Consider the following 24368-nt stretch of genomic DNA (forward strand, 5'->3'; position numbering starts at 1 on the left):
CAAAATCTTAAATGAAAAGTAAAATTCAGAAATGTATTACGTAGCAATTGCAAGAAACATGAAGTGAGATAACTCGGAAAAACGGTTGCAAAATTCATAACTTTTTTCTCAAAAAATACATTTTGATCGATTATAATCTGTTATAATGGATTATAATGATTTTAAAAGTATTATGATTATAATCCACTCTTAATGGATTATAATAGACTACAACGGATTATATTGGATTATATTGATATAAAAATACTAGGATTGTAATCAGGGGCGGATCTAGGATTTTCTCGAGGGGGGGCGGATTTTCAAAAAAATTTCGAAATTTTTGTCGACCTTTTTTTTTAGGTCGACCGAATTGATTTTTCGAGCTCTCCCTAAGCCTGTTTAGTCCCTATTTTGGCAATTTTCTGCGCCAAAAACAGTCCAAAAAAGGCATTTTTAGGTACTTTTTGGAAAATGTTGACGAAAAAATTTAGTAATTTAGCTCCCCCCTTAAATTTAGTATATATATTGGCACCCTAGGCGCCTTTAGAAAAATTTTAGGGTCGGTCGGCCAAAAATGGATTTCTTTTAAAAGTAGCAAAGGGGGGACCCTTTGGGTTGGCAGGGGTTCGAATCCCTGAGGGAAGGGCGTCCGCAACCCCCCCCCCCCCCCCCCCCCTAAATCCGCCCCTGATTGTAATCCATTTTTGATGGATTATAATCGATTATTTTTGTAATTTTATATATACTGACAATAAAATGACAATTTAATCGATTATTATCCATGGAATTCCAGTGCAGGGGGCACTCACATTGTACAAAAATTGTGAAAGGGAGTTTTTATAGTTCGGGCGTTAAAATATTTTTTTGGCTGAGTGTAATCAGAAATGAGAATCAAATATCTGATGAAGTAATGAAAGAAATTGAAATAATTGCTCGAAAAAATTTGCATAAAAAACTAATTTTTACTCTGTTGTAGTTATTTCGCAATGACGAGTTGATTCAGTCTGGTCTGTCTTACGCACTTGACGCAGGAGTGTTCAAGTACTCATTCACTGACGACGTTCCCCTGGCGACCGAATTCACCTACAAGGCCGTGAATTACTACAACAGCTATGCGTCCGATCCAGGGTTCGCCTACGAGTGTTCACGTCAGTAATTTTAGAGTCACATAATTGTTTATTACTGAGCACCCGCCTATAATTAGTTTTTCCTTGTTTGATATAATGCGCCAAAAGTATTCGTGGAAAACGCCTTTATAAGTTCATTGAGTCGTTCAACGAATTGAGATTTTTTGTTCAGAAACGTGTTCAACGAGTCGTGTTAGAACATGAAAACTTAGATCAACATGAAATCCTAGATTGTCGTATTTTTCGTTTAATGAGTTGTATAAAAAATCAAAATAAGATTTTTTTATATAACTTAAAGAAGTTTCTATCCTTGTAACGTAAGCAAGTTGAAGCAATTTTTGAATTGACAACAAATTAACGGAGCTACAGTTATCAATTTACAAGGAGTTTCTAACTTGATAAATTCTACTGGATTCTGACCTTAGTAGTCAAATTAAACAAACACTCTCTTCTGTTTCAGGAAGCGGTCCCGTTGAGAATATTCTAGTAACGCACTTCTTTCACTATCACGTGAACATCTCCTGGAGCAACCCGGTGAACTCAGGCGACCCTGTAGTGAAGTACTCCCAGTTGGTGAGGAATCCGACCGACGAAAATGACAGATCGGAGAACATAACCACCTCAATCTACTCTTCTGCTGTGCTGTCGTCTCTACCAGTGCCCACTAACACATCTCAATACGTATCCATACGGCCTTTGTACGTTCGTTAGACGCTGCTTTTTACCCAATTTATTTTAATTATAGTGTTATAGATCGATCTTGGTATAAATTGCTGCCTCGACTATAGCCGAGTATAAAAGACCCATAGCGTATTTGGCAGATTGGAGGTACATTAGGGAATAATTATAATGTATAATGTCAGATTTGTTTTACAGCACTAGCGCCCCTCCCTTCTTTGATACTTCTTCACTAACATGAACCTCTAATATAATGGATATGCATATATGAATGATGAAAACTTTGGCATTGGAAATAAGAATTGCTTTTTAGATTGCCGAAACGAGCGGTTTTTGTCTTTATTCCGTGAAATTAAATTGAAATTATGTACTTTCTGAAATCTAACTGAAGGGCAACTTGTTGTGTTTTAGCACCCAGTGTGCCATAACAGGAGGTGATTTCCTGGAGGGCGTGGCTGCCGAGACCACCTTCGTCATGCCTCCTTGGCCCCCGACTCTCTCCTGTGGACCCCAATCGTCCACTGCCAACTCCATCCTCATCCAACGCAATGTCAGCAACAACGCAACTGTGTCTGTGCAAACTCTTCTCTGGCGAGATGATGGATTTCTTTCTGATAGTACGCAAAAAGTTTTGTTAATTCCAGTCTGTTTTTATTCCGGTTTGTTTTTTAATAACCTGAATGGAATGTTGATTCAACCACCTTTTGATCTTTTTCATTCACTCAATCTAACTTAGGCTACCCTGAAAAGAATTCTACAGATTTTAAAATACTAAAGGATTGAGGTTGGTCTATTCAATTATTCTGATTTTGAAACAAAACTGGGCACCATTAAGAAAACACTTGTCTTTACTTCTCGATTTTCTGCTATTTTTGCGAGCCAAAGAAAAAATTAACCAGTTTTTTTGATGGTGACCGGTTCAAAATAGTCATAGTTTAGACCTAAAACAAGCTGATAAAATTTTAATTTTTTCTCATATTTAAACATTTGACGGATTGAATATGAATTATGGAATAATCTCAAGATAGTTTTCATGATCGTGCATTTCATTACATCGTGACACTTATTGTGTCATATCACGAGTTTGTGTGCTACAGCTCCAGTAGACAACATCACAGAAGACACTGGCCTGATTCCCGGACGACAGTACACTTACAAGGCAGTGCTGATCCAGTATGGCCTGCAGTCAGACATGTCATCTGAGTGTCTAACCTGTCCGAATCCAGAGGAGCCGGTGAACTTGATGGCCATGCCACTGGACCACGAGAGCATCACTGTGTACTTCGATGCACCCGAAGGTAGATTAGGTTACAATTTTGATCCGTTGTAGTAATCAATTGTATGTTGCATCATGCGAATGATCACAGATAAAATCTCAGACGCCTGAGCTGACTCATGAGAAAAGTCAGCTAAGATAAATTTAATAGAAGGTTTATCGTAGATTTCAATGAAATAATAATAAATAGTACTGTTAAATTTGGCGCTTATTTCGTTTTTCAAAGTATAATTTTTTCCTGTGACAGCTAAAAAAAACACTGAGAGCTTAAACCGAGATTGGATTGAGAAAAGCTGTTCTTCTAGGAAACTTTGACGGTTTCGACTTCTTTGATGGCACGAATACAGACACCCAGGCTGACAACACCCTACGCAGCTACACTTTTACGGGACTGGCGGCCGAGACGAGCTACACCCTAAGTGTGAAAACCTACGTGGGCTGTACAGTGACTGCTTTGGGGGGAGCAGTATCTCTTTACTCCAATGGCACTGAATCTGTCACTGCTTACACTGGTAAAGCGCCGCCATTTCATTTTAAAAAGTTAAACAGAACTGCTCTGCTCACTGACTTAAGAACGAGAATTGTTCATGGTTTTTTGAAAAGCAATAATTTTCAATTTGTTTTTTCTTGACTTTGAGAGAGTTTTTATGCAGTTTTTATTGTAGCTCGGCTTTGGTATGATATATCTCTCAATCCTTTCTGCCGTTTTTTCTAGGAGCGTGATTTGAGTTTAAAATGCACGCGAAATCAAGATTTTTTCCTCCACTTCTGTAAGCGGGAGAACTTTTTTTTGGAGTGATTGCTTATGTCAAAACGCTCTGTACTATTTGCATAGCCGGCTAACTATACGCTCATTATCAAATAGCCAATTCATGACACCCTTGATGTTCGTTTTAGCACCTGATCAGGTGAACATCACTTTAACCCCACTGAGTGCGTCTGCGATCCAGATCGTGTTCGAGCATTCGCCCTCAGCTTACAAATACCATGTGTGGAGAGACGGGATTAAGATTGTAGACGGAGTAAGCAGCCACAACATAACTGACGACCAGGGACTGCAGGCTGGAACCATGTACAACTACTCGGCTGCCGTGGAGAAGAATAATGTCCTGTCGGTACACTCTCACTGGGTTAGTCAGTCTTGAAAATGAGTTGGTTTTTCTGGAAACTTTGAGGTTCGAATTTGTTCAGGCTCAAATTTGTTCAGGCTCAAATTTACTTTTTCGCGGCTTGACTTTTGATTTCTTTTCAAGTTCAGTTTCTTCCTTTTTTAAAAGGAAGTCAAACTCTACTATCAAACGACAAAATGTGAAGGTCACCCTAAACGTGATTGACGTCTTGTTTTGAAAGTGAAAATAAATTTTTAGATTTCCCAGCGATGAGAAAAATGTCATGAGTGATCCATTTTTCTCAAATTCTCAAATTGAGTGAAATATATCAACCAAATATATCAAAAAATGCCAATCACAAATTGATCTAGGAAACCAAAGAGCTGTAAGGGCATTTTTGTTGATTGAAAGTCGTTTCAAGATTGTAGGTGTATATATCACGAAAAAAGTGATCAAGTTTCAAATTTGAAAATGGACCATAATTTTCAGACTTCTCAGCAGAAGAAAAAACTTAATTATTTATCCATCTTTTTCAACTTGGGTTTTTTTAATCAAAAACGTATCAATTCTGTTCCTTGGTCTCATTGACACTTTTCCAACTCACTGTTGACTATGTTGCTGGAAATTTGAGTTAATTGAAAACTGAGTAACAGTCTGGAAATTGGGTTAACTATTTTGAAAACTAAGTGAGGTATTCTGGAAAGTGAGTAACGTTAAAAACTGAGTAACTCAATCTGGATTTTGAGTAGTTTGGGCCTTTGCTTATTCTGATCTATTTATATGTTCTTCCGATGTACAAAATAAAAAATCAGTATGGAATTCAATTGCTATAGCTCCATGTTTCCTTTGTACTAGTTGCAAAACGTTTATGATAGAACAAAGGTTGACCAATTTAAAAGTTCATGACAGAACAAGGAAGCATACTTTGCTAAAAGTAAGTTCTGAGTATACATAGAACTAAAAAATTGAAAAAGTTGTCTAGTGTTTGTTCAAGAGAGGTCAGCATATGATTCTCAGTACTGACCAGGTAGCTCAATTAATAAAAGCATAGGATGGCACTCATAAGATAATGGGGTCACAACTCACTAGATCCCAAACATTTAACCGTGCTAGTTTGTTGTTAACAGAGTATCAGCAAAAGATTAAGCTATGTTCATATGTTCTACGTTCGTTAGCTTCCTGAACTTATAATTACGATATGCTTAGGTAATTTTCTAAATAACTTTTTTTACATGAAGATTCATCATCAAAACGATAAGAGCATCAAGTTTTTGATCAAATTTCTTGTATTTTATACCAAACTTAAATGTCATTCTTTGAGCTAACTTTGTGAAAAAAACAAAAGCTTCCCTCAAAAGGATTTTACATTTTCTTATTCTTATATCCAAACTTTAGCTAAATTAATCCAAAAGGCCGATCTCAACAAAGGTGGTTTTGACAAATGGTAATTGTTTTAATGGAATTTGGAAATGAGTATAAATAAACCCCTGCCTCTATTCCGTCTCTTAGAGTCTCTACGGATTCTAGATTTTCTGATGTGATCCCTGGCTTTCAATAATGACAGATGCTGCCTGAGTTTAGGTTACGGATTTGAATCTCGAAGAAGTAAAGCATCCATTAAACCTGAAAGAAATATTGAAAATGATTCTAAAAAAGCATAGTTTTTTTTCAAAATTATCCTGAAGTTACGCCTGAACAACTTGTGTTTTTCCTAAAATTGTTTCAGTAAGTTTTTTTGACTTAGGCTATTTCTGACCAACAAAAACAAAAAATGTATTAAGTTTTATCGATCTTTCGTATAAACGATTTTGTGTTTGTCATATTTTCTATTAAAAAACTATCCGTCACGTAGTTTTAAAAAAATTAGGGCAGCAGAGCATGTGATTCTCATGAATTCTCTAACTGTACTCTCTGGTGCATTTTTTATAAATGTTGTTCAGTTATTCTTCTTCTTTTTCTTATTCTTCTTCTTCTTAGTCCGGAATAAAATTAGGTAGCTGTCATTTTGAAATTGAACTAATTGCACCATCAATGTTTCGCAAAAAATTTAGTATATTATAAGTGTTTTTATTAGGAAACATTACAAAAAAAATTAAACTGGTCGTTGAATTAAGGTATTTTTGTCTTGGCTTACAGGCGAAACATGATTTGTTTCTTTTAAAGTTAATGCAACTAAAAAAGATTGATAACAAGAATAGAGGGATTGAGCAAGAAGCACAAAAGTTTCCAACCACATTGATAAAAAAAATTGTAAGTATGTTTTTTCAATGTTTTGCTAATTTGTTAGCGTTGGGTGGTGTTATTAGAGGAATGACAAAAGCTTTTTGCTTATTTTTGGCAGATTTTTTTTTTTTGAACTTTGTCAAAAAGAAGCGCTAAATAAAGCTTCGATAACTTGTTTACTTTCTGTGGCTTTAATATATGGCAATTTTTCTATGGCTTAAATCACCAATTGTTATCTAATAAAGATGATTTGCTCGAGAATAGACTAAAAATAAAAAAATTCAAACCGGTTTTCCTCCACACTGAATATACTTTGCTTTTGAGGTAGTTCAAATTGATTGAAAAAAAACGGACTCTAAGCTCTAGTTCTTCCCAGTAACTTTCAGTGATGTGGTCGGACCAACAATAGATGGCCTGCTCATGTGTTGTTTTGAGATAATAAAGTACACAATTTATTTTTCAACCGTATTGGCACTATTTTGTTCAAATCATAGAATAATAGAAGAAACGGTTTACTCTAAAACAAGTAGAAAATACCTTTTCAGCAAGTGGCTTTTACGAATCCGGATCCAGTTACTAATGTAGAATTGATTGATGCCACCACGACAACACTCGTACTCAAATGGATTCCCCCAATAGACAACGTGGATGGGTACTTGTTGACCGTTGATGGTACTGCCAACCAGACTGAAGCAGATGCCTCGGATGTGCATGAGTTCACTGTGACTGTGGCAACAGCTGACACCGATTACAGTATTTCAATTTAGTTAGTAAATTACAAGCTATTTCATAAAAAAAAAACAAAGTTATAATTAAAATTTCATAAAAACAACTGTTTTAAACGCATGAAAAAAAGAACTGAAAACATTAGCCAACATTTACTGCAAGAATTATTTTTATTTTGATACTTCTTTGAACTTAAAATAGTTGCGAAAAAATTTCTGAACAGCTTCCTTGGGGGCTTCAATTTAAGAAATTAATTTCAACTTTCATTTGTTCGTTGGCGTTTTTCGAAAACTTTGTTGCATTTGTTTTCAGTTCGATAATCAACAATGCCAATGCGTATGGAGTGCAGGTATCAGATGCGAATACTGGTACTTATCGAACCTCAATGGAAGCCCCGACCATCGCCATCACTGAGGGGTCACACGCAAACTCACTTAATATATGTACGTCTGTCATGTCAAAAACGATCACACTTTTTCAAGAATTCTCGTTCAAAGCTCATATAACATGCAAATAAATTTCGTTTAAACTCAAACTTCATGAAAAGTTGAGTAAGAAATTGAATTTGAATTTGCATCTGCGCTAGATGAGTAAACAAATAGATGAGCTATACTATTGGCGAGTACAATAAAAATAGCGAAACTGTGGATAATTTAAAAAAAAATCATTTGGTGTTGATCCCCGCGCTCTGTAGGAGGAAAAATTTGCAACGATTCTACTTTTGTAACTTATCACAAAATTATCTTATTTCACAGAATCGCAAGTGTTTGTTCACATGAACTCTAGTTTTTGTGAACAAATTAATAGTAGCTTTATGAAGTGTAAAGTTAATATCACTTATATAGGTCTTGATGATTTTTTGTTTTTTTTTTCAGGAAAAAAAATTTAAAAAAATTAAATAACTACAGAAGTGCATCATACAGATTAATGCATTTGCTTATGAATGTATTTAGGTATATGCACTTTTTGAATCCAATTTACGTTCATTTGCTAAAATGTAGGCAAATTGCGAAAGCAAGAATGGCACGAAAAAAGTTATCGATTGTGGTTTTTTATTTTCAGGTTTCACAGCGGAATAAAAAAGTACCTATTGATCCAGTTATCAATTGGGTTAATTTTAGGAAAAATATGCCAATTCAAAGAGTTTTAACCTGATATGATTTTTCTTAGAAACTCTTTGAAAAATGTTTAAATATGTTGAATCAAAGTGTTTTTGGTTTCCTTCTTCTTATACACTAAAAACGTTTTGAATACGTTTTAAGTGTTAATTTAAATTATCGGAAAATGAACATAAATTGAAATTTAATCAAAATTGTTTAGTTTTTCACCAAAACTAATATGGTGCATTTTATTCTGCAAAATTTGGGGCCAAAAATTTACGCCAGTATGGGGTTATTTTTGCTGTTTTTAGTCAATAAAAAATTACGCGAAACCCTTTGAGTCAATTGGTAGGCAAATTATATCAAAGGGAGCCTTATATACTGTCCAACAAAGTTATAGAGGATTATTATCTCTAAAAATTTGTGGAAACCCACGTTTCAAAATTGTTTTCAAGTTAAGGACTGGAATTTTATATTGTAAAAACATCATTTTTTGGCTATCAAACAAATAATTTTTTACAATCATTTATAAAAATGTATTGGATATTATACCCTTTTATCTAAAACTTTGTTGGGCTCACTTTAGTATTACTTTTCATCAATTGACTGTCTATGTAGCGTATTTTTTGATAGACTAACTTTTTGGCACCAAATTTTTCGAATAATTTATGCCATTAATTTTTGACTAATCGCAAACCAATTTGAGAAAAAAAGCGTTCAAAATTTCAACTTTTGTTCATTTTGTTCGGATAATCAAATTTAAATCAGCACTGTATACATGAACTAGTTTTATAGCTTTATAACTTTATAGTTTTATGAGATTGACAATCAGGTTTTAAGCTTATGAAAAAGATTGAATGATAACTCATAGGGATGGAGGTCTCGAATTTTTAATGTGTATTTTTCAATCGATTAACCCGTTTAAATTAAAACTAATCTGTTCTTGTGAGTTTTGGTTCAAACTATATAGGGCTTTCTGGAAGAAAAAAAACTAAATCCAAGGCTAACCAAGTTTAGAATAGCTAGCCGCCTATTTTTCGGTTTTGACAAAAAAAAATCTGTTCTTATTTGACCGTTCTGATGTTCGTTCTGTTATTCTTCAGCTTTCACCGACAGTAAGAGCGATTCTGATCTTAATGAACGGGTATTGTACCGAATGTCCTCTAGCGGAGAACTCAATGTCATCCGGGAGGTCTCCTACACATACGAAGACTCTGACCTTCAGTTCGCTACCACTTACACTTACTATGGTAAGCATTCATTTCGACAATTTTTCCTACACAATGAGCGGAAACATTTCGTACTTGAAAGATCGGCTCTTTTTCCTATTTCCCTGCCACAAGATTAAGTGTGAACAACAAATATATTTTCCATGGTTCAAATTGTTCATTAGTCCTCATCATGGTAATTTTTATAACAATCGGACAAAGTGAACTTTTTTTTGAAAAAATGGAAGGTGGGCTGAAAGATCTTTTGATTTGTTGTTGTTAACCTACGCCTACCACTTTGGGCACAATATAAAAATGGTTCATGGTGGGAATTTTCTTAATCAATCTCAATTGCAAACCCAACCATTGCGCAAACCCAACCAACTGTGATGCTTAGTGGTATTCAGGAAGTGCTGTTAGTTAATCAAAATTGTCTATTTCAACTATTTCTTTATATTATCTAGGAGGTGTCAGGTTAATTTTCTGTGAGCCAAATAACCCTTTGACCGCAACTTTTTATTGTGCTAAAATGATTTTGATGCTTTTAACTTGTGAGCTTTGATGTACGTTTTGGTTGACTGTTGTTGTTAATAGCGACAAACTTTGGTCTCAATGGGTTCGAGACGGATGCCTCGGCCATTGTTACCTACTGCACGGACCCCGATGAGCCCCCTATGCTGCACCTGTCTGCATTCGATGCTACCGCTAACACATATGAAGTAGCCTGGCACAATCCCCAAATGCCACCCACCTGTGAGTTGTTTTAAACAGCGGAAGCTATTTTGGTTATTTGGATTTTCTGACTCTCTATTTACGGTCGGATTTGTAAAAAAGATAGGTTGGCAAATGAGCAAGTTTGGGTGATTAAACTTGGATCAGGTTTTTTGTAATATGCCACAATTTTAACCATGAAAATAATCATCGTTCAAAAGTATTTCTTAGAATAAAAGTTTCCAGTTATCGCAAGAATAGCTGTTTCCTAAGCGCTATGAAGTTTCAAAGGCTATGGCGTATTAACTTTGCAGTAAATTTAGTTTCCCAACAAATCTGGAAAAAGAGAAAAAAATAAATGTTTTCAACTCTTATTTCGAAAGTTTACCAAAAACCTTACAAAACATTTTACATGGTCATTTGAGCTGAAATGTATGCATGGCTCGAAAAAAGTATTTATGCGATGACACAAATGTACAATTGAAGTGTTAATTTTTTTTATTTTTATTTTCAACCCTAATTGACGTTCGTTTTAGACTACGACGTGTACGCGTTAGATGAGAACCTAGGTACGGTCCTTACTGTCCTCAACGTACTCGGTTTGAGTCAGGACATCACTGCCCTCCTCCCGGTGAGTGCGGAGACTTATAAGGTGGGGGTGACATCTGTGTACACTTGTGCCGCTGCAAACTACGACGGCAGCTCAGCTTCAGCTACAGGTTAGTTTCAGAGTATATTTGATGATTATTTTGGGATCAAGTTAACATTCTCCCTCCCTCCATCCCCCCTTCCCAAATAGACCAAGTTAAGATCCTCCACCCCAGCATTTGCTTCGCATTAAATTGGTACGCGTTGCATGTAAAATGTCGATTCTGATTGGCTGAAAAATCTCAACTTAGAACCAAGTTAACATCCCCACAAACGGCTTTGGAGGGAGTGGGAGGAGGAGGATGTTAATTTGGTCCCTATTTTGTTAGTAAGGTTTTTAGCGCAAAAGTAGGTTCCAGTAATAGAATCACCCGCTGGATTAACAAAAAAAACTTTTATTGATGTTTGCTTACAGCGGACCTTTTTTCTTTAGGTCGACCAATTTGATTTTCCGAGCTCTCCAAAATTACTATAAGAACCCTGTCTTGTCAAAAGTTTTCAGCGCCGCAGTCAAATTTTTCAAAAAACTGACCAAAAAACGGCAGCAAAAATATGCCAAAGAACTTTCCAAAAAACAGGCCAAAAAACAGACAGGCCAAAAAACGGCGCATTTAGAAAAACTTTTAGGTTCTTCAGCCAAAAATGGATGTCGTAAAGTTAACCCAAAGGGTAGACCCTTCGGAAAAATTTAGCAACCAGCACGCTATTGTTCCTGAGGGCTTATTCTTTTGACAGAGACCGAACGCACGAATATTTTCAGCCGATCAATGCTTTTTAAACAGTGCAACACTGAACGATTTTCCAGATTTTCAAATACTGAATTCTTATTGGCTAAAATACACTTCGGGCACTCAATTCTTCTGGCATGGGGATCATTCTTTTATTCGTGTCTGTTTCAGACCTGATGAGTGACTCTAACTCGACCTTGACAGTTTACACAGCCCCTGGACAACCGACTCTTACTCTCACCACCCTCTCATCCTCTGCAATCCAGATAGACGCCACCCTGAATGGCGGGGACAGAGACACTGCTGACGTCACAATTGACGTGTACAGGAAGCTGGGCACAACTGAACAAGGTGCTGCGAAATACACTCTTCGTAAAGCCACTGAATTTTGTTTGTACTGACCATTAACAATGAGAATTTAGTTCTTCTTTTTACTACTACGTTCAAATGACTGGTACATGCTGAAATTTTTATCGTCTTTTCTCCGCTTTCGGGCCTCCCTCTCTGCTATTTTTTTAACAAAAAAAGCGGAAAAGTTTTTTCCTAAGTAGTAACATGTAAAACTTTTACTTATTTTGGTACTTCAATTCAAATTACAATTGTGTTTGAATATTTAGACATTTTTGTTGATAATAAACTTACTTTCAAATTTCACATTGAACATGTGTTCAAAAAGTTAACTAAATTTTGTGGCACTGTATGGAAAGCTAGGTATATTTTTTCTAAAAAGCAGATGCTTCGCTTTTCCAAAGCATATGTAATTCTTAAAATACGGCAATACATTCCGATCTCACCTTACCGAGATAATGAAATTACAAAAAGAATCTTGAGAGAAATTTTAATCAAACGTAGATATGAATCAATCAAAGAATTTATGGACAATAACAAATTGCTTACTGCTTTTTATTTATACTTTTTTGAGAAATTTAAATATTTGCTTATGGAATTGCGATCGGACAAAATAAACGGCTTCTGTCTCAGATTTACTCCGAAAAAAGTGGACCATGTACCAGGAGCAAAGCGAAAGGCGTAATTAAAGTGACAAAACTTTCTACTAACGCTAAACAGAGATCGCTTACAGCTAGAATTGTGCAGGCTTTTAACTAAATAAAACAAAATGTCTTGATACCTGTTTATATAAATGAAATGTCACAAGTTAGCTGTTTGAGATTCTATAAACAGTTTTTTCAAATTTACCTAAAAGACAATCAGGACCTCTATAAATTGTTTTTTAACTTCAGCCCTTAAATTAATTTGTTTGTTGAGTTGATGCGGGCTGTCTTCTCTTTACTCTTCAGGATATTCTACTCGATGAGTAGTACTGCTCTTTAGGATCTCCCTCCAGACATAGTATATTATTTTTGGCGTTGTATATGTAGCTGGTAAAGCAACTCAAATTTAAATTCAATTTCAAATTCCTTTATTCAAACTTGTGTAATCGATTGAGTAAACTCAGTGAAAAGAGAAAAATACTTTTAAGTCATCTAATGACTCAAATAAGAGTTGAAGTTCAAGAAGTTTTTGTAATTCTTTGTTCTAACTTTTTTAATTTAACATCAGTCTTCTCAGTCGCATAATCCACGTTGAATTATGCGACTGCGAACACAGATGTTTGTACGTGAATAAATCAACTTGAATCAATTTCAGGTCGTGTTCTCACAAACCAATCTCATTCGTCCTTGATCAATGACAACCACGAGCTAGTTCCAGGCACACTTTACACCTACTATATCCAGGGTGTATACCACCAGATGGGCGGAGTGTTTTCTGCTGAGGCATCCCAGTGCACTAATCCAGCTGATCCACTCCAGGTGCGAATCTACACGTCCGAGGAGAACCTGGTGACCATCAGGTGGAATGCACCATTGGGGGGAATCACAGGTCAGTAATCATGAGTATATCATGCAAGAACAGGTTTCTTAATTCATCAATTTTGCGTTCTTCAGCTTGATGTGAATTTTAAAAGGAATCCATTTTGGAAACAATAATTCGATCAAATTTTTTGAAGGGTGCTCACTCTCATATATTGCCTCAAAATCATCTTTAAAGCCTTTTTTTCTAATATTGCTCCGTCAAAAATGCGTGTACTCATACACTTACCCAAAAATTTAGACAAAATTTTTGACTTTTGTTTTTTAAATCCGCCGTCCTTCTCGAGAAAATCCTATATCTGTCCCTATTTACCAAGTTAAGACCTAGTCTCTCAATGGTGAAAAGAGTTTCTTCTATTTACGCCAATGCATTTTCTGTCATCGAGATTTTTTTTGTCAGCTTGGGTAAAAATTTAAACTTTACTTCAGACTATGAATTGTCCATAAATGGCAGTGCTCCTGTAAACATGGCCTCTCTAATGGGATCGGCCGGAGTGACCGAAGCAGTGACAGCTGCCACTCTGACAAGTGACACCTCCTACAAGTTTGAAGTCAGGACCACATTCTTGTGCACTGAAGGTTCAGTGACCAAAACCTCCAACTATGTCGAGGCGCTCACTTACACCAGGCCGGAAAAGCCAGTGATTACAAGCGTAAGTGTGTATAACAGACATCATGAAGGAAATAATGAAGGTCTAATTTTGACAAAACCAAACTCACAAAAAAATATACGAAATAAGCTTTTGATTATGATTTAAACAAATGGATAGCCGAAGGTAAGAAGCGGAAGCAATCCCAATTATAATTACACAACATTCTCAAATAGCTAAATGCAATTTCACATTTTGAAAAGAAACTGTAAAGGTTCATTTTGAGTTCTTCGCTGTGAACATATTTCTACAAAGCTAAAAAAAAAACAAAGAATTCTAAATTGTGTCAATTAAAAGCAGTCGTCCATCGAATTTCCATCCCTATAAAGAACTAATTCAATGATTAAGCATATGAGAATTTTGTACCTAGTATTGAATCCCCCTTTTGCAAAACGGAGAAGGGAGTAGTTAAAGAGCAGCTAAGTATTTTGTCTACCTGTTAATAGTTTTTAAACCAATATTTTTTTGTTTTGCTATTTTTTTCTCAAAAATTCGTGCATTTCCAGGCTCTTCCCACGAGTACTTCAACCATTCAGGTCAACATGACTACCTCTGACTCACTGGAAGGACTGACATTCACAGTGTTCAGCAAGGGAGTCCAGGTGGGCACAGTGAGTGGGGGCGACACCCACTTTGACCACTCGGGTCTCAGAGGGGGGTCTGAGGAAGTATACACTGTGACGGCCACCGTGGGAGGTAATACTGCAAATCAGGGCAACGAGCTGGTCTTTTATTAATGACCAGTCTTTTATGGTCACTAATAAGTTACTTTTTTGAAACCAAGAAAATTTTCAATAGAAGCAAGTTTTTATAGAAAAAACAAGGTTACAATCCACTTCAAAAAGCTGGGCTGCGCTGTTAAGAATCGTGCACATATTTAACACTCTTATATAGGTCTTGGTGGTTTTTTGTTTGTTTTTTTTTTCATGAAAATTCTCTAATAACAACAGAGGAGTATTTATACGTATTGATGCATATATGAATGCACTTAGGTGTTTATGCACTTTTTGAGTTCAATTCAAATTCAGCGAAAAAAAAAGAACGACTCCTAGTTTTGAAATTGGAATTTTTCTCAAATTGGTTTCATTTGATCATTAAAGAGTCAATCATAATTTTTTCTAAGAATCACAGATTTTTTCTAAGAAAGTCCATTTATTTTTTTCTTGGAATGTCGAAAATTTATATTTTTTCTTAAAACAAGTGAGTTTTTTTCTGTTCTTTGCGTTCAGTATTCTTTTCCAACTGTTTATTGGTTATAATTTAGATTTTCCAGCGGAATAAAAACTTTGCCTATTGATTTGGTCTTCTCAACTGGGGTTAATTTTTTTGGGGAGTTTATTGTCTTTTTGTTCTGAAATTTTCAAAAATTAAATCAGCATTTTCTTCTTTTAACTTACAGAAATTAAACCTGATGTATTTTCTTCATCGAAGTTCGTTAAATGGGCAATGTTCAAAAGTTCTCAATTCATTTTTTTTTCAGTTTCGTTGTGTCTTATACCTTTCCAAAACTCTGTTGGCTGCATTAGAAAATTTACAAAAAACTAACTGCTTGAACCTGGTATTTTTTGCTACCTCTTAAATTTGCAAAGGTTTTGCAACTGGATGTCATATTTATTTCCATTAAAATTAATGTTCTCAGAATTCACATGTGAGAAGTTATGTTTTCATTTTGTTTCATAGTAAAATCAAATTCACTGACTGTTTTTACTCTTTTGGTTCAAAGATAACACCCATGTTTACAACAAAAAAAAGTCAAGATTTTATCTTCGTGTGTGACCTCTTTTTTTCTACTGTGTTCTTGTTCTTTCTTTTTCAATCAATCAATGATCGGATTTCTGTTAGCTTTTGTTGGGTTGTTTTCGTTCCCGCAGCACGGGTTTTCTCTACTTTGAACACTATAAAACAAGTGAAAAGCGATTGGTTCTTAGAGTTTCCTTTTTAATTGGCTTACGATTATTTCAATTTTTTTTTTCACTTTTTGACTAGCCACAAAAAGCAATAAATGGAGTCGCAATTTCTAAATGATGTGCAATAATTTCATCTGAACACAAATGTTTAGGAAAAATTGAGCAATTTTTCCTTTTTGGTACCAATTCGCTCCATGTATCACTTTTTGAGAGCTTTGTTTCTCTTTTTCCGATTTCTCAATTTATTCCAGTTTAAATGTTATATCTAATCCTTGTTTGCAAAAATATTGGTTTGTGTTTTGTTTTTGATTTTTTTGGCTTCCTGGTTTTCGACTGAAGCTTTTTCGGCTCATTTTTTGAGAGTAAGTTTTTATTGGTGGGTGTTTATGCTTGTGCTTGTGCCATGACGTTTATAGCAAACGTTTTATTTTACTCATTAAGTTGTAGTTTCAAGTTATGATGCAAAGGTATGATTCTTTTTCAAATTAAATATGATTTTTTTTTCGGCTCAACATACTCTTTAAAAGGACTATTTGTAAGATTCGATGAACGTGATTCAGGTATTTTTATGTCGTGAAGAAAATTTCTCTGGAAAGTCTTAAAGTTTGTTCAGGCTCAAAAATGATTTTTTTTTTCGGTTTGACTTTTGATTTTTTTTAAATTCAGTTTATTTCCTTTGTTTAAGGTAAGGCGGAAAACTCCACTATCGAACAACAAATTGCAAAAGCCACGAAAAACATGATCACCTTTTAGTTTTGAAAGTGGAATTTATCTTTCAGATTTCCCAGCGGAATGAAAACTACCTTATGATCGAGCTTTCTTCAATTGAGTTAATTGTATCAAAAAGGTTCAATCAAACATGGTTCTTGAAATTTAAAAAGCTTTCAGACCACTTTTTGTCTATGAACAGCAAAGCTTTTTTAAAAAAAACACGTCAGTGTTTCCTCGCGTTCATTAACTCTTTTCGAATTGTCTTTTGGCTATATTTTGAAGTTCTGAATTCTTTGGTTTTATCTTTTAAGAATTACTACTGTTTTAGAATAAAATCTTCTTGTACTTTCTCGATGTGCTATTTATATAATCTGCTAAATCTCATAATTCCATTGCAGAATATACGAGCCTCTTGAGCGATCCAGTGATTGGCTGTTCGTTTCCAAACCGGCCTACCAACATCTACTTCACGCCAGTTGATGACTCGTCCGTTCAGTTCCGGTGGACCTACCCATCTAACGAAGCTCCGGATAGCGGAAATGTCTTTTACGATATAACAGTCAACGGAAGTCTGGACCAGGACAACTACGATGGCTTCAGTTACACAAAAACCGGCCTGGGACCACTGGAGAGTTTCAACTACACGATCGAAACAGTTCTGGTTTGTGATGCCGACGGGTCCGCAACAGAATATGACTCAACGTTTTTAGGGTTGCCTGATATGTACTGGGGGTACACTAAACCGTCTGTTCCTGTGCTGGCCCTGGATGGAGTTTCCACAGTTTCTACTATTGCGGTAACCTTGGACAACCCTGGATCAAACGCGTGGAGTCCATCGTATGATAAAATAAGGTAAGCCTAGGCAAAACATCATTTTTTGAGGCATGCTTTTAATGAAGACAAGCCTTTTAGTGACCTTCAGACTTGAAACTAATCTTTTCCATGCTACTTTTAAGTGCTAGATTCATTAAATATCTTGCACAAGAAATCTTGGTATTAATTATTAAAAACTTTTTTTTCCACCGATTAAAAACTTTTTTTCCACCGATTTTCAGCCGATGACTTATATTGCGAAGTATTTTTTATGCAGATGTCATTCAGTACATTTATGCTCCCAGATGTGTAATAGAATTAGCAGCATTTAAAATCTTATCGCGAAACTTATGTATTTTACTTTATAAGTAAAATCTTGATATCCTTTAAGTTCATTCAATTTACATGAAAGGTTCTTCGATCCAAAAAAAAATCTTCCTCCCCAGAAAGCTATTCTACTCCTTCACGTTTCAAAGGTGCTCTTTTTATCGACTTGAAATGTTTATCCATCCTCTGGTGGGCAAATGGGGTAAGGCAAGCCTTTCACATCACGAGGGTCGTGCGTTCGAATCCCAATCCAAACGATTGGAGAAAGTCACAATTGAAGAGGTCCCAGTTTCATCCGCCTTCTCAAGGCGGGACCGGCTACTGCAAAATGGTTGACATCCCCTTCTCCGCGGGTGGTCCTGCATTGAGTATGACCGGGGTCAATTAAAAATAATTATAAGTAAATGAAAATGGGATTGGATGTGATCTAATATCTGATTTTGAAATTGAGGTGATGCTCTAAGGACATACTAATTGCAAATTAAGTAACACTTAATGCAAAAAATTACAGTTAAATTTTTAATACATGTTATGATGATTGCACGTTATCCAATTGTAACTTTAATCGCAGGCTTTTCCGAGATGGATTCGAAGTTCACGTGACCACTGACAGCACTGACCCCTACAACCACACTGACACCAACCTCACCGCTGCAACTGAGTACTTCTATGATGTAGAGGTCACTTGGAACAGACTCACTGCATTCAGTGACACGCCCCTCTACGAGTGCACATGTAAATAACAAACCCCCAAATATTCTCAGTAAAACAAACTTTAACAAAGTTTTGACTATGGAAACAAAAAAATACACCTACAAACCATAGATATTGCGTTTTGCAGTTTTGATTTTAAAATACTTCTCAGCAAGCAGAGATTTTATATTGTTTTTCAAATTATAAAAAAAAATATTTGTGTAAGAATAAGTGTCTGAAAACGGGATAGTAGGAAATTTTTTATTAAAAACTTTCATGCAGTTATTAACTGAGTTTTAATGAACGAAGCGCATTTTTTGCTGATTTTTGTTGAGTCAAACTGAAAACGCATCAAAACTATTACAGAGAACCTGTTTTTTTTTGCTTAAAAATTGTTGAAAAAAGAAAGAAGCAAAGTTTTTCAATCAACGATTTTGAAGCAATTTCACCTCTTCATTGGCATTTGATTCCGTTGAGTTAGGACTGGAGTGTAACTCATAGAGTAATTTCGGATAGGGTACACCGTCTGCTCGTCACGCTATCTTATTTTCGGCCGGATAGATTCGTGCAACTTCTTAGTCTAATACCGATCCTAATCTTACTCTTATACTATCTAGTCTCAGGTTGTTTAACTAGTCTCTGCTAGGCTCAATAGATCTAGGGTATACTGGTTTATTGCGGCTGCTGAAGTGCTCGGGAGAGTCCAACTAATTTCTAAGTTAAATTCAAATCTCTCTGGTGCTGAAATTACAAGTAACTTCAGCACTTACAAATAAGTGGGTTGTTAGTTAGATGGATCATGATTGGTTAATATTAAATACTTTACATTGGTAAAACATTTAATTTATCCAATCATAAAATATAGTTTAGATCAGGTTCCACCCATCCGGGTTTTACAGAGTTTTTTAGAACAGTTCTTTTGTAGTTCAAGGATGGATGATGGACGTTGGTATTTGGCGAACATCATTTTTCTTTTGTTTCCTTTTTGTTAAGGAAGTTCCAGGGATCTGGAATTGAGGACACAAGACGTTGTGTTCTTCTTGTGACAACGACTGAGTCTCTGCAACAGCATCAATTCTGGTTTCAGAATGGTTGGCTATGTCAGGTTTTTCTGTTCTTCGGAGAGAACTTCTTTTGTGTTTGATCTAGCTCGGGAATGGCGTGGAGATTGTGCGTGGAGGGGATGCCTGGTTACTCGGATCTGTACGTATACTTGAACATCGAGGTGGTCATTGGTCTAGTTCAATGAAGTCCTTTTCTGCGAGGTCAAGTCGTACTCTAAATCCTTTGAGTTGTGATTGTGAGCGGCATATCGATTATAGTTGGTCATTCTCTCTCGAGTGTAGTGAGGTCGTCTTGTCTTTTGATGTTCGTCCTTGGTGTTGTATTCTGATCTATATATTGCATCATGTGATTTTACATTTTATAAAACTTTTATTAATTTAATATTTTTTAATTATGATTTTAGTTAGTTGTTTTCACAAAAGCTTTTTGTTTTAGTTCGGTTATTTTGAAGAGTTACTCACCCTTGAGTAGCTCTTATTAAAAATAAAGGTGTGGTCACAAAGCGTGGATGTAGCACGGTGGGTTAGGCCGGCTATAGAGCATGCTCAGGACGTCCTTTCCTGGTGGGTTAGGCCAGGTGTGGGAGTATGATTTCATGCGGTTTTTATGAGGGGTCCTGTTATGTGACAACATTTTATGTTGGGTTTGTTGTGGTTTTACTTATGTTTTGTTGGTTATGTACTTTTTCCAAAAAGCAAATTGTTTGTGGTATGGGTTTGTCTTTTGACTTTTTTGTGTTTTATTATTTCTTTCTAAGACTTTGTAATAGTCTTCAAAAGAATAAATTATCCAGTTTTAAACTGGGTTAATCCGGTTTGGGTACCGTTGGTTTCCTTTTCTTAGTCATGCTGTTATTTTATGATTTGTGGTATTTAGTAAGCTGCGTTGGTTAGTTTTGTTTAGTATATGATTCCTTTCCAACCGGGTTAAAGGAAAGTTTGAAACTTGTTATTATTTGTTAGAGTTGTTGAGTGTGAAAACTTGAAACTGAAATTCATTATTTTAAACAATTCTTCGTGGGCGAGCTGTGCGAGTGTGGATAGAATTTCTGTGCGAATGAATGAAAATATCAAAAGGTTAGTACTGCAATTGCATTTTATTAATTTACTGCATAGAATTTGGAAATTTACTGCTAGTAATGGGGGAATTTTAAGATACAAATTTTCATCATATGTAGATTTACTGCTTTTAGGGGAAAATTTTATAAATTAATTTACTGCATTGGTATTATATTTATTTAATTGTTGGTGCAAAAGTTAAATAGGATTTTAAATAGTTTTGAAGAAGTTTGCTATTTTTTATTTTTCTTTTGTGAATTTTTCAGATGATTGAAGATGAAGGCTAAAAATCTAAAGAAAACATGAATAAGGAATGGTGAGTTTTTCAATATTTTAATTAGTTAGTAATATTCATTTAGTTCATACTTACCTGTTAGTCGTCGGGGAAAAAACCGTGGGGGAAGATATCGTGAATTAGTTCTGAAGTTGTTAGTAGTTTAGCTAAGATGCGGATGATATTTTTAGTTTGAAGTAGTGGCCAAAGCAATTGAAGTGCCTTAATAGTGGTTAGTTCTTCAGTGCCTACTGCAAACTCATAAGGTGTGTTTTGGATTAAGTTATATAACTTGTGGTTAAATTTAGTGTTGTGGATGAATTCTAAAATGGGGATTTCTATAGGCTGTACAAACTCGTGCGGGATAAGGAAGGGTCGGGATTCTTCTGCGTTGAAGGTCTTGGTGATGGGGCAGAAAATATACATTTGGGTTATGGGGTCATAATTACGAAGAATACCATGAAGGTTAGTATTTTTAATACAATATGTGAAATTTAGGAAATACGGTGAAGTGTATTTTGAATTGATGAATTGAAAGCGATGGTGTGGTTGTCTAGAGGGTGTGTGGAGGTCAAAGTGATTTTGGATGAAACGATAGTAACTGTATGTATGTGTTTGTTTAGTTCGCAACATAATATCGTGTGAGCAGTGTAAATCTCTTTCGTGTGGTGCAAGGAAATGAAAGGTTAGTGAAAAGATTTGGAAGCGTTCGTTAAAACTTTCGTACGCTTGTGTGCTTGTTAGTGCTTCTGAAATAATGTGATCAAACTTTCGGTCGAAGATATTTAGTGTAAATACATATGGTGTCTTGATGAAAAATTTCTCGGTGATTTGTGGGTTAGCGAAGCGATCGTCGTCTAAGAATTGATCTTGGTTAGCTCTGATGATGTTGTGATCATAGTATTCTAGTGTGTATTCGTTAGCTCTAGGTGCAGTGTGTATTTTTAGTGATTTTTTATATCCAACGTAAGTAAATTGTCTAGCGGTGAGTGGTGTAGTTAGTCGATATAGCATGTCTTTGTTTCGGTCTATATCAATGGATGTGTTAGTTAAAGGTAAGCAAAGAGGGTTAGTGAAATGATAGTATGAGGTCCAAGAGAGAGTGGGCATTAAAACGTATTCGTCTACAAAGTTGCGTGTTTCGTTAGCGTCATGAGGGGTGTTTAAGGTGTATTGTGGAAATGAGGGTAAAGTGATGGCTAAAAATTCTCTAGTGTTAGTATGTTGGGGGTGGTTGATGTATTCTCGGGCTGTTCCTGGTTTTGCTGGGAAAGGATGGTTGGGGAACTTTCTTTTAAAAGTGCGATAAGCTCTATTAGTGTTGAGTGAGGATTCAGTTGATGTGGATGATGGTGCTAATGATTCGGTATAATTTGAAGAGGGTGTAGGGGGATTGGATGAATTTGTAGTGGAGGAGATTTGGTTTATGGTCGGGGTGTTAAGGTGGTAGGGTTGTTGTTGGAGGGTAATAAAATTGTCTAGCTCTGGGGAGATTCGGGGGGTGTCTGGAGATGATTGGTCAGAATAGTATGAGGAGTAGGTTGGGGTAACTTGGGAAGCATAAGAGGGTGTAGGAGTGATTGGGTCAGGGTTATTTGATAATATGGGTTGAAAAGGAGGTTGAGAAAAATGAGAAGGGTTATGAAAATTATTGGATGGAGATGGTTCTGAGTCGGCAAATTCGTCGGGGGTTTCAATATTCGGGTTATTTAGCTGTGAAATGGAGTATAAAACTGAAATTTGTGAGTTAGTGTCGGAATTCATGCCTGATGTTACATTGCTAGATGGAAAATCGGGTGGCGGAAAAGCAAAAAGTGGTATTATTGGGATTGAAGAGGTAAGGTTGGTTGGATGGGAATTTGATCGATGGAGTGATCCAAGTTGGCGGCTCATCGTGGGCTAAAAAAATTATTATTTTGAGATTGAAAAGCGGTGGTATGGGGCTGTTCAATAATTTGTTCATAAGTATTATCATCTTGTGATGGATGTGTCATTATATGTTGGACGGGATTTTGTGATGTGGTGAGTCGAAAATTTGGATTATGTGTGATTGCTAAATTTCTAAAATTTCGCGGGGCTAGGGATAGTGGATGGTTATTTGGTAGGGGTGGTAATTGTGGTGCCGTTGGCTGTGTGTCGACATTGTTATGTTCTTCGTCGTATGTATTTTGTCGTGTTGTTATTTTTGTGTTATATTCTTTTATTTGTGCGTCTAAAAGAATTTTGTTTATAGATGTGGAAAAAATTCCAAAAAATCCTGCAAAGAGTATGCGTGCTACGCTTGCTTGTCTGTTTACTTGTGTGTGTATAGCACATGTATTGTAGATTCCTTTTAAGAGTGAGAAAAGAAATCCAATAAAGTTAAACATTGCGTATAAAATAGTCAATTTTTCTAAGATGTAGTAGGGCCATCCTAGAAAATCTAGGATCTCATTTTTGAGTGTAACAAAGCTAAAAATGTTAATTGGTGATATATCTTGGGGACGGTATTTTTCGCCGTTTAGATATATATAATCTTTTATGTCTTTAAAATATCCGCTATAGTCTTGCGTGTAGATATCGGCAAATCCTGCGGTTTCTGCAAGTTTGCGTAAGTTTTGGTCTATTGATTGTCTTTGTATAGTGTCCATTTGTGTTAATAATTCTTGGAATTGTTGTGTTCTAATGTGATGTTGAATATCTGATTTTGAATAGATTCCTATTGATTGTAAGTCTATATTTGGGTTTCGAGCAATAGCGCGAATGCTTTCTGGTGAAAATTTTTTGAGTGATTGCATTAATGTGGGATATGGAGTGAGAAGATAATATTTGTTTTCATCAGGGTTTAGTTGTACTACATTGTGGCTATTTTCTGATCCACATGGGACTGCGGTATCCCAGAAATATGTTCTTCGTGAAAGTGTATCCACGAAATGTACTTTATTCTTATAAAAGATAGGAATTCTTTTATAACATCGTTTATCTTCAAAAACGTATAGTGGTGATACTTTTTTAGTACAAGTATAAAACCATAAGATGTTTCCTTCGTAGTCTAAAAAATTTGATCTATTTCCTGATAATAAGTATCCTGCGTAGGGTATTTTTAATACTGCTAGTGCAAGTGATTGTAGTATTTGTGTTCGTTCTAATTCGCATAGTTGATGTAGTGTTTCTAATTCAGAGAGTGACATTTCTTGAAAAATGCGGCTAATTGTATAGTCTAGTTTCATATCCAAATGAATATCATAGTGGATATTACCAAAATATGTAGTATTCATTAGTGATAATTCTTGTAAGCGTGTGCTTCTGGTGTCATAAGGTTTTAGATGTCCACCAGGTTGTCCGTTGCTTTTTTCAAAATTAACTGGTATATAGGATGTTCCTTCGTTTAGAGGATGACCTGTGGCGTATGGGTCGATTTTTACTTTACCAGTGGTCATGTCGAATCCTTTTTCATATTCAACTAATATTTCAGAGTATTGTGTTCTGTGAAGTGGATTCCTGTAT

The 24368-nt window shown here is 35.7% G+C and overlaps 1 protein-coding gene across 1 annotated transcript in view; it reads left to right on the forward strand.

Annotated features, from left to right (window-relative positions):
• LOC134840228 (uncharacterized) overlaps positions 1 to 24368 on the forward strand; it is a 98509-nt gene that overhangs the window by 21125 nt on the left and 53016 nt on the right. The window contains exons 10-26 of the mRNA XM_063855968.1: positions 956 to 1127; positions 1567 to 1804; positions 2196 to 2401; positions 2882 to 3082; positions 3366 to 3572; positions 3958 to 4190; positions 6938 to 7158; positions 7431 to 7561; positions 9322 to 9468; positions 10021 to 10179; positions 10674 to 10856; positions 11685 to 11864; positions 13161 to 13394; positions 13814 to 14037; positions 14541 to 14730; positions 17051 to 17504; positions 18364 to 18527. Of these exons, the coding sequence (XP_063712038.1) occupies positions 956 to 1127; positions 1567 to 1804; positions 2196 to 2401; positions 2882 to 3082; positions 3366 to 3572; positions 3958 to 4190; positions 6938 to 7158; positions 7431 to 7561; positions 9322 to 9468; positions 10021 to 10179; positions 10674 to 10856; positions 11685 to 11864; positions 13161 to 13394; positions 13814 to 14037; positions 14541 to 14730; positions 17051 to 17504; positions 18364 to 18527 (3544 nt within the window). The remainder of the gene's footprint in view (positions 1 to 955; positions 1128 to 1566; positions 1805 to 2195; positions 2402 to 2881; positions 3083 to 3365; positions 3573 to 3957; positions 4191 to 6937; positions 7159 to 7430; positions 7562 to 9321; positions 9469 to 10020; positions 10180 to 10673; positions 10857 to 11684; positions 11865 to 13160; positions 13395 to 13813; positions 14038 to 14540; positions 14731 to 17050; positions 17505 to 18363; positions 18528 to 24368) is intronic.

The sequence above is a fragment of the Symsagittifera roscoffensis genome, chromosome 1 (genome assembly GCF_963678635.1).
Source record: "Symsagittifera roscoffensis chromosome 1, txSymRosc1.1, whole genome shotgun sequence".
NCBI lineage: Eukaryota > Metazoa > Xenacoelomorpha > Acoela > Convolutidae > Symsagittifera > Symsagittifera roscoffensis.